Here is a 17,240-nt window from a genome sequence, read left to right as displayed (position 1 = left end):
TTTGATTTAGTAGAAAGTCTGATATTTAAAGTTTCATTTGGTGGAAAGTCTGATTCAATAGACACGTTGCAAATTGAGCAAAACATTCTCTTACGTGAAAGTGTTTCTCTGCGTTTCATCTGAGCACCAATGATAGTTTCCAGAGGAACATCGGTTCTGGGTATGCTGACGCTTGCCGCAGGAAGCATAATACTTTCCAGGCACCCAAATGTACATTCTGTTGGCAGGTTGTTATGACAAGATGCATGAGCCTGTTCAACAAAAAAAAGGAAAGCATGGAGTTTCTATAAACATTGTGAACAGTGATATCCAAAATGCATTTGGTACAACAAGACATGTAATATTTTTAAGATTTAATCCATCTGTGAGAGTAGATAAAAAATAAGAGGCATGTAATAAAATCAAAAGACACAATATGTGGGACTTCTGAAAGTAACACAACAGGCCTACTCAACATATTTGATAGAGAAAAGATTGTAGGAGAAAAAATAATTCTAAAATCAACAAAAGAGGCTGGTGCTTCTGGATTTTCTCATGCAACAAAGGATTTATCATTTGCAAGGATTTTGTGTACATTAAATTGCAGACATCTCCTTTACCGGGACTAGAAAATATCAAAATCGGACAGTGAATGATAGTCCCTGTTTTTTCTGGACTGACCTAATCAATGTTTCTAGCCTTTTAAGCTGATAGCCATGTTTCAGAGGTGCGGAAATGTATCAATCCATTATGTCAGCACTTAATAAAACATCAGTACTAGCTGTTGCTGCCAGAGGATCATAGATGTCACGAAAACTCTGCTTTCATCTGCTAAACTTGTGGAAATGAAATATGAAACCGGTTCCACACTCACAGTGCTACTCTGCTCTGAGCTGCTCAGAAACCAGTTTTCAAGATGTGGCTGAGGTGATCTTGCCATGAAAAACCAGTTTTTGGGGTTGAATGCAAGTTCCAATTTTGTTTATTATGAATCGCCATTATGCAAGCGTTTAACAAGGGCGTAGCCAGGGGGGAGGACTTGGGGGTCTGGTCCCCCCCCCCCCCCCCGAAATGTGAGAAAATGACCCAAAAAAGGGAAAAAGATGGCCAAATCCATTGTTCTGTCACTTTGGTCCCCCCCCCCCGAAATGAAAGTGGTCCCTCCCCCCCGAACGAAATTTCTGGCTACGCCCCTGGCGTTTAATAATGTGTTGATGTGTAACTGAATGCTACACTTTATATAACAAAACTAAATTAAAGAGCACCGTTGAACCTGCCTGGATTGATATAATTATATTGTGAGATTAGTTGTATTCATGCACAGAAAAAAAAACCATACCGTAGCATTACACCATTCACAGCGCATGCCTGCAAGACATTCGGCAGACCAGCACGTCTTTTTACAGTGTTGGCACTTGGAATTGGCTGGTAGGTTGCCTTCCCTCCAGTGATGTTTCTGGATGGTCTGAGGATAGTATTTAAAAAGAAAAGAATGTTCAAATTTCAAACATTTGAATGATATAAAAAATGTGGAACAGGAAGGGAATGATTTAATAAATAATCACTCAGTTGAATGTCCAGTGTATTTTATTATCATATGTTGTGGATGTCATTTTTTGCTCTTTGTGAAAATTATGTCAACAAAATGATTTATGGGAAATTCACAGACAACAGCTAGTGACTAGTGAGTGAATAAGCAAATGGGTAAGTCAGTGAGCACGCATGTAATATAAAGGAATGAGTGAACAAGCAAAAATGAGCAAGTCAGTAAGCATGAATTTGAGGAAATGAGCAAGTGAGTGAATGCATTAGTAAGTTAGCAAGAATGAACGAGCGAGTGCCCTAATGGGAGACTGATTAAGCGAGCAAGGCACTAATACTACTGAACCCCATGCACTTCGTTCATATTCCTCTGTGGAATTTCTAACAAATTGCTACATGTTGGAATGTGCGTGTTCATATTGTGAACCTGACATAAAGTTTGTTTCTGTGTAATGCTTGTTCTGTGTAGTGCTGTCACCTGCTATCAATTTTTCAAACTATGAGTAAAGTGCAATGATTGAAGATTTTACTGTTGGAGGCTTCTTGCTTCTGTGGTGAGACTTTTTTACGGGAAGATCCGCTTGCATTCATGCCTCTTGAGGCACTACTACTGGGAATGATAGAGCCACTTAAACCATGTTAGGATTTTTTTCCTAACTTGTTCACTTACTAACTCTTCCACTCTTGCTCCTTTCCTAACTCACTCATTGACTTGGTCACTCAACATAAAAACTTCACGTCAGGTTTCACTATACTTGTTAGAGGTTCCGCAGAGGAATATGGACGAGGTGCAAGTATGGTTTAGTAATAGTTGTAGTAGCCCCCCCCCCCCAATATTTGGTCTTCTTTGAGTTACTGTTACTGCAGTCAGTTACATGAAGTACCAGTTTTCACTGCATTTTCTACATCTTTGGAATTTGAAATATGAATTTTTAAGTAAATCAACATAACTATATACTCATTATAATTTTTGAATGAGTATAGACAATTCTTTGAGGCAGAGGCATATGCAGGAGAAGAAGGCATGTGGGTTGTGCCTAAAATATAAAAAGCAGCCGATTTGGGGGGCTCTGAAAATTTGTGGGCCTTGAGCACATGCGCCATTTGCCTATGTGAAAAACAGACCGTATCCACAATGAAATCAGTAATCTCGGAACTTATCCTGATAGATGGCAATTAGATTTTGATTAGATGCACTCTAGGACAAAATAAAATTCTACTTACAAGGTCTCTACTTGGAACATATGTTGCACACTCTTTGCAGTCAGCAACACCAAAGTCTTGGCACTCCACATGAGCACAGTACTCGCACACTGCAAACAGAAGACAACAAAAAATTTAACACCTACATATATACCTTACGAACCATGTCACCAGCATTTTGATGTGTAAAAACATTGCATATAAGCAGGACTGCAATTAAGGGGGAGCATGTGGGTTGGGTGTTTCATACGTTAACTGCTCCCTCTACATTACACAAGGAGCCAAAATGTGTGCTTGCAGCTACCTCCTTGTGATGAATTATGGGTGTTTTTGAAACGGGAGAAAAGCTGCACAATGAAACTTGCAAAAATTTGGATATAATTTCCGTTTTTCGAACAAGTGGCACAACCAATATTCATTGAAATATTAATGATGTTTTCATTTATTTTACTTTATTGAACCATAAAATAAGCAGAACAAACTTCTGCGTGCGGATCGTAGAATTTTAACTAATATTAAAAAATTTAAGAAAGGTGTTAGATTTCTTTGAGTTCCATAAACTTAAAGTATGATGCGCAACTGCAAGATATCAACCAATTTCAAAATTTTTTACATTGTTTTTCTTATTATTAAAGGAAGCAACTTTTCCGCACTGTAGCGATTTGAAAATAAAAACTTCATTTTTTCAACCCACCCTAATGTACATCCTTTATGTGTACATCTTCTATTATGTCTAAATATGCATTTTTCGTGTATGTTGAACTATGCATTTGATAAATAAAATTGACCATACAATAAAGGAATAATTGATCACACACAAACACACCCACATCTGCGTAATTGTATCTGAACATGCAGAACTGCAGCAAGAAGATTGGCGGTTGTAAAATAAATGAATTTAAATAATGAAAATTCTGAAACATCAAGATGTGATGCCTGAATTTTTTTTTTCTCCAAATTTTTCAAACCACTGCAGAAAATGTACCTAAAAGTGTTTTGATCCATTGAAAATAAAACCTTTAGCTATGTAACCAGAAAAATTAAGGTATCAGACTACCTTTCTTGTCAGTTTTCTTTAAAATGGTTCTGGAGTGAACTTTAAATACATTTTTTGATACAAAGTGTCTCGAAATGGTCAAAAACAGTGACAAATTTTTGTCTATCTATTATAGTTTCTATGGAAAAGTCGTTTTTATGTCAAATTTTAGGCAAAATTCATGTGATATTCGAAACACGATTGCAAAAACTTTCATTAATGAAATGCTTTGTGATTTTCACAGTGCATTTGGCTAGTAATGTTGCAGGTTATGAACCAAAATATAAAGGATTGCATGATATGTTCATAAGTTACACCGAAATATGTTTAAGTACGTGTGAATTTTTTGAAATTTCATCCTACATTTTGTCTATAAAACACTGTAATTCAAAAAATATATGTGATAGACCTTAGATTTTGGTTCATAATCTCAACAATATATAGCAAAATATCACATTAAAATTTCATAAGGATGCAATGAATCAATTTTTACAAATCATGTCACAAAGTCAAGTAAAATGTCAAAAATAGCATTCTTCGTAAAACACGTTTAAAGTCTTTATTCGCGTATTACTTGTATGTAAAAACGCAACACTAAAGTGAATGTAACTTTGGTTCTAAGCATCATATAAACAAAGCAAGGCCCGTTTTGGAATCACAACAAATAGAGCTTTTATAAAAAATAAAAAAAATGAAAATCCATATTTTCTTCGAAAATGATGTTTTCAACGCAGTCGGATACCTTAAGTATTATAAAAAAGTGTGTTTGTGTGATTCAAAGAAATTGTTACCACATTTTTGCTCCTAAAAAATCATTTAAAAAGTACTTAAATAACATACATACTTTAAACACTGCACTATGCAGCAATTTTTGAAACACATAAACCAACCTCAAAATAAAATTTTAATGTGGGAGCAACACATTTTCTTTGAAAACAAATAATTTTCCGCAAAAAAAACATTGTTTTTAGGCTAAAAACTCCAGCCCAGCCAGGAAAATGGATATCTACCCAGAGAGCAAATTTGACAACCCTGGTTTATGGGGGGAGGGGGATCTAGAGAGTTTGCAAGCATGCGAGTGAACAAAGAATGATATAGAGTGTGTGCAAGCATGTGAATGACAGAAAGAGTGACCTAGAGAATGAGGGGCCATGTCAATGAGGAGTCACAAGCGTGATCTAGAGAGTGTACATTCATGTGAATGACCAAAAGAGTGACCTGCAAAGGGAGGGAACAGGTCAAGGAGTGACCAAAAAATGTGTGTGAGCATGCCAGTGAACAAAAGAGTGGCTTAGAATGCAGCAAGCATGTGAATGACCAAAAGAGTGACCTAGAGCGTCAGCATGCATGCAGTGCCATCTTAACACATGGGCCCTACCTGAGCATGGCCCTGGGGCCTTGGGTGCAGAGAGGGCCTCTAGTTAAGATTTTCAATATTAAACATGCAAATAGGTTAGTTGGTATTTCTAGGCAGTTTTAAGGGCCTCAGAAAAATTATTTTTCCCGGGGAGGGGGGAAGGGCTAGGATGCTCTTAAAACAGCCCTGCAACCATGTGAATAATCAAAAGAAAGGCCTAGAGCATGGAGGACCAGATTAATGAGCAAAAAAAAGAGCATGCACTTCAGTGAGCAAAAGAGTGACCTAGAGTGGGTGCACTTCAGTCATCAACAGTGACCTAGAAAGCAGGGGATCGGGTGGTCTGGTGTGCAAACATGTGAATGGCCAAAGGAGTGACCTAAAAAGTGAGGGATCAAGTCAGTGAAGAATCACAAGCATCACCAAGAGCATGTGTAAGTATGTGGATGGCAGAAAGAGTGATCTAGAAAGTGACGGACCAGGTCAGCGAGCAACCAAAAGAGTGTGTGAGCATGTCAGTGAGCAAAACAGTAACTTGGCATTGGCAAGAATATGAATGACCAGAAGAGTGGCCTAGAGAGTGTGAGAATGGGAGTGACCAAGAGCATGAGAAAGCATGTGAATGACCAAAAGAGTGATGTAGAGTGTGAGGAGGACCATAACAGAGTGAGCTACCAAAAGAGTGTGCACTTCGGTGAGCAAAAGAGTGGCCTAAAGAGTGAGGGACTAGGTTAGTGAGTGATCAAAAGAAAGACCTAGAGAGCAAAGAATCAGGTGTGTGTGAATGAAAGAGTGCGCAAGCATGTAACTAACCAAAAGAGAAACTTAGAGACCTGTTTCTAAGAGAGACTTGGAAACAGGTGTATTTACAGGAGTGGGTGGGCAAGCGGGTTATATCACAGGGTAGCGAATTCAAGAAATGAATGATAAACAACATTAGATTAGAATGGGAGAAGGGCAGCAAAACCATAAATCTGCCTTCGATATCAGTGTCAACTATTATAGACTTTTAGTATTTTCTTAATTAAAAAAATTCAATATCTCTCTAATCCAATTTGTGGAAACCACAACTCATTTTGTTATCATTTGTGAGTAATAATTAATTTCCAAAGTTTTAACAGACTTTTGACGTACTATGTATATCGTGTAAAATGCATGGAGGGTTGGAAAATCAGCATTTTCTAGCAGTGAAAGCAATGTGTACACAATATTGAAATAAATTGTTGACACAAGGAAAAAAATATACCTTCACAACGGACAGCGAGACTATCTTCGATTCTTTTCCTACATACATTACAGAATCTTCTTTTCAGATGACCTGGTTCGCTCCAGCAATGAGGAACTGGGTTCTGAAAAACAAAAACAACTGTATTAACATATGAGCTTCTCAGTTATTTAGAAACAGGTTAAGGAAATAAAAAAACATTCATCATTCAATATTCATCAATAATTTCTGATGACTTGGTGTGGTCCAATGAAGAAGGTGACGAGAGCCACAGAAAAAAATGAAACCACTGCACACTTTGCGAAAACCAAATTTGGTGTTGTCATGCTTCAACCCCCCTCCCCCCCAATGGAATGACAGTGATGCGATACGGAATAGACAAACAACAGGCCGTCCTCACACGAAGGTACTGAATTCTTACAACTGATAGAAGACCATGGTTTTTTTTCTGATTTCGTGACATTTTTTTCTCTTGGCATGTGTGTGTTTTAATTGATATAATTTTATTTTTGATTTTCTAAAATACTGTTTCTATGCATGTTTGAATTCTTCCTAATAATGATAGTAAACGCCATCTTTTTGCGTTTTCTTTTTTCCCTCTTTGTTCTTCTTTGTCACGACTCATGCTTTAACCTTGTCATGTGGCCTAGTGTTGACTTTTTTATACAGAATATTTGTATTTAGTAGTCCAAGCATTTGATCATTTTTGTCGCACTACGGTCATTTTCGACATACGAGAACGAATAAAACTAGAACCTACAGTTTTATTGCTGATTCAAAATGGCAGCCTTTATTTTCAAATTCACCAAGTGGTTGGTGTGCTAGACACCTGTAAACATCCTTTGGTACTTTAGGGGGAACACACTGCCAAAAAGGGATTATAACTATAGTCGTTCCTTAAATTTTTCCTCTTATCATGCAACCACCTACGTACACATAGCAACAAATATAGCTTGATCAACCGAACCATGCACTAGGAGAAAAAGGGCAACAACTTTCAAATTGGGTTTTGGGACACATAGGGACGATATAAAAAGTGAATTTTTTATTTTAACACCTATACAACCCCTTGCAACATGAATGACATTTCTGAGTTGTACACATTATTCGGAAACTTTTCCTAATTGTAAGTATGCCTCTAGGATCAACGGTTCACCAGTAAAATGCCATATGCCCGATGTTTGCTATGCATCCCCAATATTATACACACATTTCTTTCACATGTGTCTTTTGAAGGAAAAGATCATTTTGAGGAAATAATTAAAGAAAATTGAAAAATTATTCAGTGACTTAATTGATGGATGAATGACGTCATGTGAAAACCCTCATTGCTTCTATGAAAACTCTTTTCGGTGATTCTTTACATGCATTAATACTTGCTCCGCACCATGACGCCAATTACGCACAGAATTTTAACAGGTTAAGAAGGGTCGAAAAGAACTAGGAAAAGCATTAAAAAAACTTTAGTGGTTTTTATATTAATTAATGAAACACCTGGAACCTGTGAAATCAACTTCAAATCAAACTTGACTTGGTTATTCAGGGTTTCAGCAGCCAAATGAAATCAAAAAACAACAAAAACAAATGTTATGGACGGTTATGACCAGTTCATTTATTCCACACGCAACCAGCTGACATAATATAATTGGGGGGGGGGGGAAGTAATCGAGAAAAAAAAGTGATTATAAGAATCAGCTGACCATATTTTTTGAAAGAAAATGCGGTAAATTTGGTATGTAAATACAGTACAGTCAACACTCGGTTTAACAAACAGCAAAAAATGATTAGGTTTACGAACTAGTGTTAGTTTACGAACCATCGAGCTTATATTACTGGGGGGTGTATGATGTCAGCGGTCTGCATCTCGGTAGTGCTGAGAACGGTGTCTGAAACATCATTCGTCGGAGGATCACGTGATTCGGTGAAAACACACACACAATCCTCCGTTATATTTTCTAATTAGGCTTTTGGAATAGACATCATAATCGTCATCAGCATTACTCCTGAGGGACATAAACTGGGTTAAAATTGCCGATTTTAGAGTAGAAATGAGGAAATATTTAGTGGGGTTTCCCACCACATCAATAATTTTAAAAATTGAATTGAATCTTTGGTTTTCGAAATATTGAGCTCATTTAGAGATACGAAGACTAGAAAATTAAATATAAAATAATGAACCAGACCCACTTTTGAGGTGGATATTCATGAAATAACATTGATTTCAATTTTTTATTTATATTTTCTCAAGAGGGAAAATATGAGAATTAATGTCTCCGTATTGTCTTATATTATCCAATTGCATCAATCCATATAGTCCAGGATGTTTTGAAATTAGTTATGGGCACATATAAATTACATGGAAGAACAGCAGCTTCAATCAAGCATTTTTTGAAGGAAAAACAGGCAGATCGGTAACTTGAAGTTAGAAAAAAATTCGACATTTCTAGCTCCTATTAAAAAGAAGAAAAAACTATTCATTTCTATGTTTCTTTAATTTAGATTTGTTTCTTTCATAAATCTCACAGGAAGTCGCCATATTGGTTATATTGTATGTCCTTCAAAAAAAAGGTAAATATCACGTCTGATGGCATAAATAGGAGTTTAAACCAATAAACGAAAGGAAATAATTTCAGAATCGATGAAATAATTCCAAAGAGATAATTTCAGTAATAATGAAAGGTAATTCCAGAATGAAGGAAAGATAATTCCAAATTCAAAATTACTGAAAACGATAATTCCTTAAAGGAAAACTAGAGGATAAATACACTACTCAAAACAAGTAGGGGAGCAAGCAAAAAAGTGAAGAAAACCGTGCGAGACAGCCACGTATTGGCATACAATGGATAGTACACGCGTATCAATGCGCAATACAGAAAAAATACGTAAAAAAATTTGGAATTAAGCTTTAATTCTTTGAAAATATGGAAAAAACATGAAAAGATGATTTTGGGCAACAATTTGGTTACATGTAAACGATAAGAAAAAGTACTGTTTAGACATGATGCATGAGTTTTAATAGGGCGTGTGGTCTCCTCGAACAGCTAAGACTGCTGCACACTTGTTTGCCATGGATACGATGAGGTTATCGATCAGACTTTGGGGAATACAGTTCCACTCCTCAAGAAGTGCAATCTGCAAGTCTCGGACAGTAATAGGCGGCCTTGGTCGCGCAGCAATGCGTCGTCCAATGCGTGGATTCAGGTCAGGAGAGCACGCTGGCCATTCCATACGCTGTATTGTTTCAGCTTCAAGCATGTTCTCCACCAGACGAGCTCTATGCGGTCGGGCATTATCATCCTGGAAAACAAAGGAATCTCCAATGGCTCCAGCGTAAGGGATGACATGAGGTCGCAGTATCTCGTCTGCATACCTTCGGGCTGTCAAAGTGCCATTCCGAATGATATGCAGGTCCGTACGTCCGCCTGTGCTGATTCCGCCCCATACCATCCAACCAGCTCGTCTGTATTGTGACCTTTCACGAACGAATGCGGGGTTATTTCGAGTGCCCCTGTTCCTCCATACCAGAACACGTCGGGTGTCACACTCCAGACTGAATCGGGACTCGTCTGTAAACAGCACTTGGCTCCAATCATATTGCTCCCAATCTCGATGTTCAGCAGCCCATCTTCTTCGGGCCGCATGGTGGCGTGGGGTCAACGGAACGCAGACCATTGGCCTACGTGCATAGAGCCTTCCCTCATGAAGCCGATTACGTACTGTTTGGCTGGACACCCTTCGTCCTGTCGCCAAGAGCAACCGTCTTTGCAGCTGCGTAGCATTCTCTGTTCTGTTTCGACGGGCTGTTAACCGTATATACCGGTCATCGGTTGCTGTAGTGGCGCGTGGCCGACCTTGCCCTGGTCGACGTCTAACATTTTCTGTTTCTTGGAATCGATTCCACAGCCTTGCAACAACACTTCTGGCGACTCCAACAGCGTCCGCGACACTACGTTGTGTTTGCCCGGATTCCAGTCTGCCTATAACACGCCATACCATGGATTCCGGTAAATCACGTTGTTGAGACATCCTCAAGTCACCTTGTCTCAAAAAAAATACTGCGCAATCGAATTTCACAGTTACGGCAGTAAAACAGACGTTTCTGCAACATCCCGATTTCTGCCCTTATCTCCTTTTTCTGGTTTTTGACGTCATGAACTTTGATTTGCATATGAAGTTTTCTTCTTCCGTTTCCTGCTAGGCTTTAAATTATGGATGATTCATTTTATGTTACTTATCGGTATACATCTTTGCGTAATTTTGTTAAAACCATGTGTTCCCCTAATTGTTTTGAGCAGTGTAGAAAAACTTATATTTCTTCTCGATGAATAATGCCAGCATCAATGAAAGATAATTCCAGAATGATGAAAGATAATTCCAGAATGATGAAAGATAATTCCAGAATGATGAAAGATAATTCCAGAATGATGAAAGTGATATTTCCAAAATTAATGAAAGAAAAATTCTTGAATTAATGAAAGAGATAATTTCAGCATTGATGAAAAAGTGATAATTTCAGCATTGATGAAAAAGTGATAATTACAAAATTAATGAAAGCGATAATTCCAGAATAAATGAGATATAATTTCCGAATCGATGAATGAAATAATTCCAGCATTAATAAAAGAAATGATTCCAGCATTAATAAAATAAATAATTTAGGCATTAATAAAATAAATAATTTAGGCATTAATAAAATAAATAATTTAGGCATTAATAAAAGAAATAATTTAGGCATTAATAAAAGAAATAATTTCAGCATTAATGAAAGAAATTATTCCACTATTAATGAAATGAATAATTTAATCTCTTTTCTTATCTTTAGATGAGTTCTAAATCCTTTTTTTTCCATCTTTAAAGCGGAATATTTGACTGAACTGTATATTTCAATGGGGAAAAGTTGCCAGGCAGGAACTGTGTTATTCAACGAGTCGAGGGATTTCCTTGTCGCTGCCGTCGCGGTGACTCGATGCTCCCTCCAGTAATATAAGCTCGATGTGTTACGAGAAGGACTGCACCTCGAGGATATTTCAGAAGTCTATGGTCACGTGACTATTTTTTAAATTTTTTTCCCCATTTTGAGAAAAGAGTTTGTTGGAGAACTTTCTCAAAAAATGTTTACAGTAATTTTTCGTATAAAACTAACACCCCCAATGATTTCTCAAAACATTATTCTACATTGCTAATTGCGTATTACATTTGCTACCATGGACAAAGCCTAGCCGTAAATATTTTTACGAAACTTCAAATTTGGCTTAGAGGATATTGTGCCCAGATTGTTTTGCGGACAAAGATTTTGAGGGCTTTGACACTGGAATAATAGATGGTATAAATGAAACCCGATATGGCCCTAGCACCTCTTCCATACTCTGTACTGGTTATTTCTTTCAGTAAATTATTATTTTAATGATTTTCGTTGGTTTCACGTTATGCACGTCAGGAACTGCTGCAAAAATTGACACAAGAAAACTTCGAGGTGCGAAGAACTTGTGAATTCATTTTATATTGATTCTTATAGGAAAAGTTGTTTCGGTTTACAAGCAATTCGGCTTACTAATGGACTTCGGGAACGAATTAAGTTGATAAACGAAGAGATGACTTTACGGAACATTGCTAGTTGCCAAAAATTTTTAACGAAACCTGCCGATTATGAAACAATATGAATCAAAATTTTCACGAAACTGCCAATTATGGGAATTTTAGGATAAGTTCGTTTGTGATGATTCGAGAATTCAGAATATATTTTGTTTTTCGTTAATCGATTCAATTTTTCTGCACACCTTTCCCTCAAATGAAAAAAAAAAACCTACCAAAATGCCCCGTAATTTTGGCAATCCCGACTTTTTTTAACGAAATTGTCCAGTTAATTACCCGAATTTTTTCGAAACAAACTTGTTTTTTTTAATACAGTAAAACCTCTCTTTTGCGGTCACCGGAGGGATAAAAAAAAAATGTGTCCGTAAAAGAGGGGTGGCCTTTAATCAAGGGTTCGAAATGCATACTTTTGTTATTCAAAGGAAAATTATTTGGCCTTAAAATAGGGGTAATCACATCTAAGAGGTGACCGTTAAGAGGGGTTTTACGGTATTATTTAGAAAATTAGGGATTACAATTATTTTCTCAACTTATCAATTACAATATTTCATTCTGATTCATCGGGATGACCTCGTAACCCGCTTTTTTGAAGGAAATACCCTCATTTTTCTGTGATTTTGGCCACCTTCAATTAAAAAAAAATAAAAATGGCCACCTTTTCTTCCCCGTTCTTTCAACATGGACTGTGAGTAAACTCCAATTCTTTACTGAAATCACGAAACTGAAATTTATTAACATACACACATGCATATACATTACATAAAAAAAACATAAAGTATAAGTAAATACGACACAAGTCATATACGAACAACATGCATCGTCCACTATTGTTGCGCCTAAGGGATCAGCATTTAAATCCACTGCAATTTGCTACAAAGCGATGTTCTTCATTTTCAGCGATATCTAGCATTAATGGCAACTTTGCTCAACTTCAGCATCGCTTTTGGCGACATTTGGCGTTTTCCGTATTTAACTCGAGGAAATATGGTCAGCCTATGTTTGATGTTTCCTTCATTAATAACATTTCAGTCCATTGCGAGTTGCAGAAGCGCTTCATTTCCCACCATTTGGCGATTTTTCAGTTCAGTATTTCAGTGAAGATACGCTGTTTTTCTCAGCTTTAACATCGTTTTTGGCAACGATTGGCGAATTTCCGAATTTTTCTCGAAGGAAAATTGTCGTCTTAATTGGGATTGCATGTTGTCATCAAAAAAATAAACTATTAGAGCCATTGGAGAGATTTCAGGATAAGCCAGTGAGCTTTGATGAGGGAACAAACATTATTATTACTTACCGAATATTATTTTGTAAAGAGGTCTACTACTACTACTAAACCGAACATGTACCTCGTCCATATTCCTCTGCGGAACGTCTAACGAATTGGTACATGTTGGAATGTGCGTGTCTGTGTTGTGAATCTAATGTGAAGCTTGTTTCTGTGTAATGCTTGTTATGTTGCTGCTATCTACCACATATTTTTCGAACTATGAGTGAAGTGTAATGTTTGAAGATTTTACCGTTATAGGCCTGTTGCTCTCTGAGGCGAAACTTTTTAATGGGGAATGTAAATTGTCTTTCATTTTATTTTCACGGGGGAAAAGGGTTCCCCTTTGCCAACAAAATGAAAGTACACATGAAACAGAAGTGGTTCACGGACTTGGAATTATTGGGTATAGGTGCGTGGAAAAAGTTTTAAGAACTACTGGTTTTTTACGGTAGATTTTTAGGTAGTGATGCGGATCCAGAGATGCTTTGGGAGGGACGATAGATTATGCAAGTTCGTGGAATCATCTCGCATTTTATGGGATAACTATTTCTACATTTTTGCTGCTTTTTTTGAGGAGGTTTATCACCACCACCCTCCCTCCGGATCTTCTGATTATCCGGAGATTTTTTTTTTCTTTTTTGCCCGTATACAGAGTGTGTGAAGTCCCTTTATCTTTTTAATAATACATAAATATAAGCTAATATACTCACTTTAATCGTCCCTGGCTTTATTGTCGAGCACGGTGACACCACCGTTTTCAAGCATCTTTCGTGAACCACAAAGTTGCACACTGGAAAGGTTAAAGAAATATAAATTAGTAAAGATGGCAAATATTTTAGTTTACGGTTATCATGCATACTTAAAACTCAGCGGTGGCTCCTGAACAGGGCTGCACATCTCCCCTGGAAAAAAATGTTAAGTTATTAATTTAATTCTTCAAATTGATTTGATAGCAACTTAAGGCCATTTAAAACCAATGAATATGATAAATTTCAAAAAATAAACATTTACGGAAGTGCTAATTAAAAAAAAAATCGTGAATGTTAAAATAGGGGTCATATAGTCAAGAAATATGCTGAATGAGAAGTCAAGCCAAAGCCTCCTAGAAAGGGTGACCATATTTCCTCGAGAAAAATACGGAGAATTTGATTCTCAAATATGGGACATCGCCAATTGTCATCACCAAATAGCCACCAAATTATAGCAAAATTGCCAATTTTATGGCATAAAACTTACCAAATTTTCTACAATGCTACAATTAGGTGTTTTCAATCCCCAAGTTTGAAAAGATTTTCAGAATGAGTTCATTTGTGGTGATTCGAGAATTCTGCATATTTTGTTTCTCATTAATCGATTCAAATTTATTTTTTTATCGCCCACCCTACCTTTTCCCTCAAATGAAGGGAAAAAGACTGCTACCAGAAAATTTCACATACTTGTTTATAGTTTTACTTTGTGCTCTGAATGTGTTTATTATGCAAAATATATAATTAAAAAAAAATAATTCCGGTGAAATTCACAGGCCATGTCAAAGTTTTATTATCAACTAGCTATAATACCCGGCGCTGCCCGGGTTTTCTTCAATGAGGCTGTTAGAAGCACGTGATATCTACCTCTTTCTTTGAGGGACATGCAAACCGTGTCTAAGTTAACCAATATGGCAATTTCCTGTGCGACTCATGAACTAAACAAATCTAGATTTAAAGAAACATAAAAATGAATATATATATTTTTTTCCTTTTTTAAGTGGGGTGCGCGCGCTAGGTATTTCAATTTCCCCCCTCCCCCCTAAACTTCAAGTTATCCAATCTGCCTGTTTCAGCTTTCAAAAATGCTTAATTAAAGCTGTGGAATTTTTTCCATATACTTTTACGGTCCCATAATTAATTTTAAAATATCCTTACCTACATGAATTGATGCAGTTGAATATCAAAAGACAATACGGAGACATTAAATTTCATGCTTGAGAAGATATAAATAAAAAGTTGAAATCAAGTCAGGCTAATTACTTCATATTTAATATATCTCTTGGGCTTAGTATACCTCTAAGCAAACTCAATATTTCAGAAATCGAGAATTCAATACAATTTTTAAAATTATTGATGTGGTAGAAAACCCCATTAAATTTCAACATTTCTACAGTAAAATCGGCAATTTTAACACTGATTTCTATGAGTCTCACCCTTTTCCTGACCCTCAAAGCGACGCTGTTGACAATTATGACGTCTATTCAAAAAGCCTCATTACTGAGAGTATTGAATGGTAATTGTATTGTATAGCATTGAAAGTGTTGGCAAACCATTATAAAGGCATAAACTATTATACATATACATATACTAACAGGATTAAAGAAGTGACAAACCATTGTAAAGGCATATACACGTCTGAAACGCATTGCTGAGGAACCACGGTAACCAAAGTAAACGTTCGGAAAGTGATTGTTGAGGTCCGAAAACCATTGTTGCCCTACAGTTTTTTGCCCATTTGGGGCACTTACCCTGCTCTGACAAAAATTTAAAGTAGCCTATCGTTTAAGTCGGGTCCCATTTGGTATATATGCAAAATTTGGCGACGATCTATCTAAAATTGTAGATTTGTATAGAGAACATACATACACACACACAGACAGACAGAAAATCAATTTTATATATATAGAAGACTAGCTGATACCCGGCGACGTTGCCCGCCCTGTAAAAAATTTACATATATATATATAGCTTATTAATTATTTCTTAATCAAAATATTTCTGCATTAAGTAAGAAAAAATTACTTTCATTTTTTAATTAATTTTAATTTTATTATTATTGTTAATAATATTAATAATATAATTTTAATTAAAAACTTCAGGCAATCGCTTGTGGATACACAATATTTTTGTTTGTCCATCTGGTGTGTAGATGTACAAATTTTTAGGATTACCAACACGCGAACAGGTGACGAAAAGGTGTCCGTGTGAAAAACAGGGCTCAAGTAGGTTGATACCTGCCACTACTAACAACTGGCCTTGCGCTCTGTTGATTGTCATGGCAAAAGCTAAACGAATCGGGAACTGTAATCGCTTGAAAGTGAATGGCATTTCTACAGTGATAATTCGGGTACGTGGAATGAAGACGTCTTTTTTTGGCACATCCAGTTAGAATCGTTGCTTCCATGATGTAATTGTGAAATTTCTTTACGCACAGTCTGTTGCTATTGCAGAGTATCGGTGTCTCCAAATTTTCTTAAAAGCATTACAGGTGCTCCGACTTTGAGGGTCAAGTTGTGTAGTGGCACACCCGGAATATCCAAAGAGTTCAGAAATTCTGCAGGATACCGAATTGTCTGCGCTGTGTCTGTGACAGTGTCAACCGATTTGTAAGATGTGGAGTCTCCCGGAATAATTTTTAGGATTTTTCCGTTGATCTTGTTCACACTCATTTTTCGGTGCCAGAATCGCACTCTCACAAAGCCACTCATGGTTTCGGTGATTTTGTTGAATGTTTGGGAAGACTTTGTCTGCAAGTTCTTGAACCGAGTTTATATATATAATAACTGACAAAATCCATTTGGGAACTTTATCAGTCCAGTGCTTGGGTCTACGGGAATTCTTCCATTGCCAAGTTTGATCAACTGATGTGAAAATGATAGCAGTGCTGAGTCATTTTGCAGTTGAACTCGCATGTTAGTGGATAATGATAATTTTTTAGCTTCGTGCCAGAGTGTTGATGTCCTAACAAACTCGAGGCGACCACCGATGGACAGCACCTTCACTTCCAATCCATCTCACTAATGGCAGTAAATTGCAATGTAGCGATATGGCCAGAGTTGGTGTTTGGTGAAGTAGAGTGCTGATGATTTGAGGCAAGCATTGAGTTCATCAGCTGGCGTAGAACATTTTTATTCCCTGTTTTATCGTCGTAGTTGTTGTTTTCTGTTGTTAGTGACGTCAGATGTCCAGCTTCTGCAGCGAATAATATTCAAACTCCTTTTAAGCACTTTTTAAATTGAAACTATACCTCAACGATGGGTGGTTGATGAGATAAAGGCCACATTAGCACT

General features: G+C 36.8%; 1 protein-coding gene across 2 annotated transcripts in view; it reads right to left on the bottom strand.

The window, feature by feature from the left end:
- The window catches only part of LOC149070978 (diacylglycerol kinase theta-like), an 87,359-nt gene that overhangs the window by 47,213 nt on the left and 22,906 nt on the right, over positions 1-17,240 (bottom strand). For both annotated transcript variants that reach the window (XM_089248364.1, XM_089248365.1), the window contains exons 2-6: positions 13,912-13,991; positions 6,364-6,466; positions 2,746-2,834; positions 1,319-1,444; positions 95-251 (exon numbers count right to left, since the gene is read on the bottom strand). In XM_089248364.1, the coding sequence (XP_089104490.1) occupies positions 95-251; positions 1,319-1,444; positions 2,746-2,834; positions 6,364-6,466; positions 13,912-13,991 (555 nt within the window). The remainder of the gene's footprint in view (positions 1-94; positions 252-1,318; positions 1,445-2,745; positions 2,835-6,363; positions 6,467-13,911; positions 13,992-17,240) is intronic.

The sequence above is a fragment of the Pholcus phalangioides genome, unplaced genomic scaffold (genome assembly GCF_987345545.1).
Source record: "Pholcus phalangioides strain wild (caught in Gottingen) unplaced genomic scaffold, Ppha-v1.0 ptg000020l_1, whole genome shotgun sequence".
NCBI lineage: Eukaryota > Metazoa > Arthropoda > Arachnida > Araneae > Pholcidae > Pholcus > Pholcus phalangioides.
This window is presented reverse-complemented; position numbering and strand designations above follow the sequence as displayed.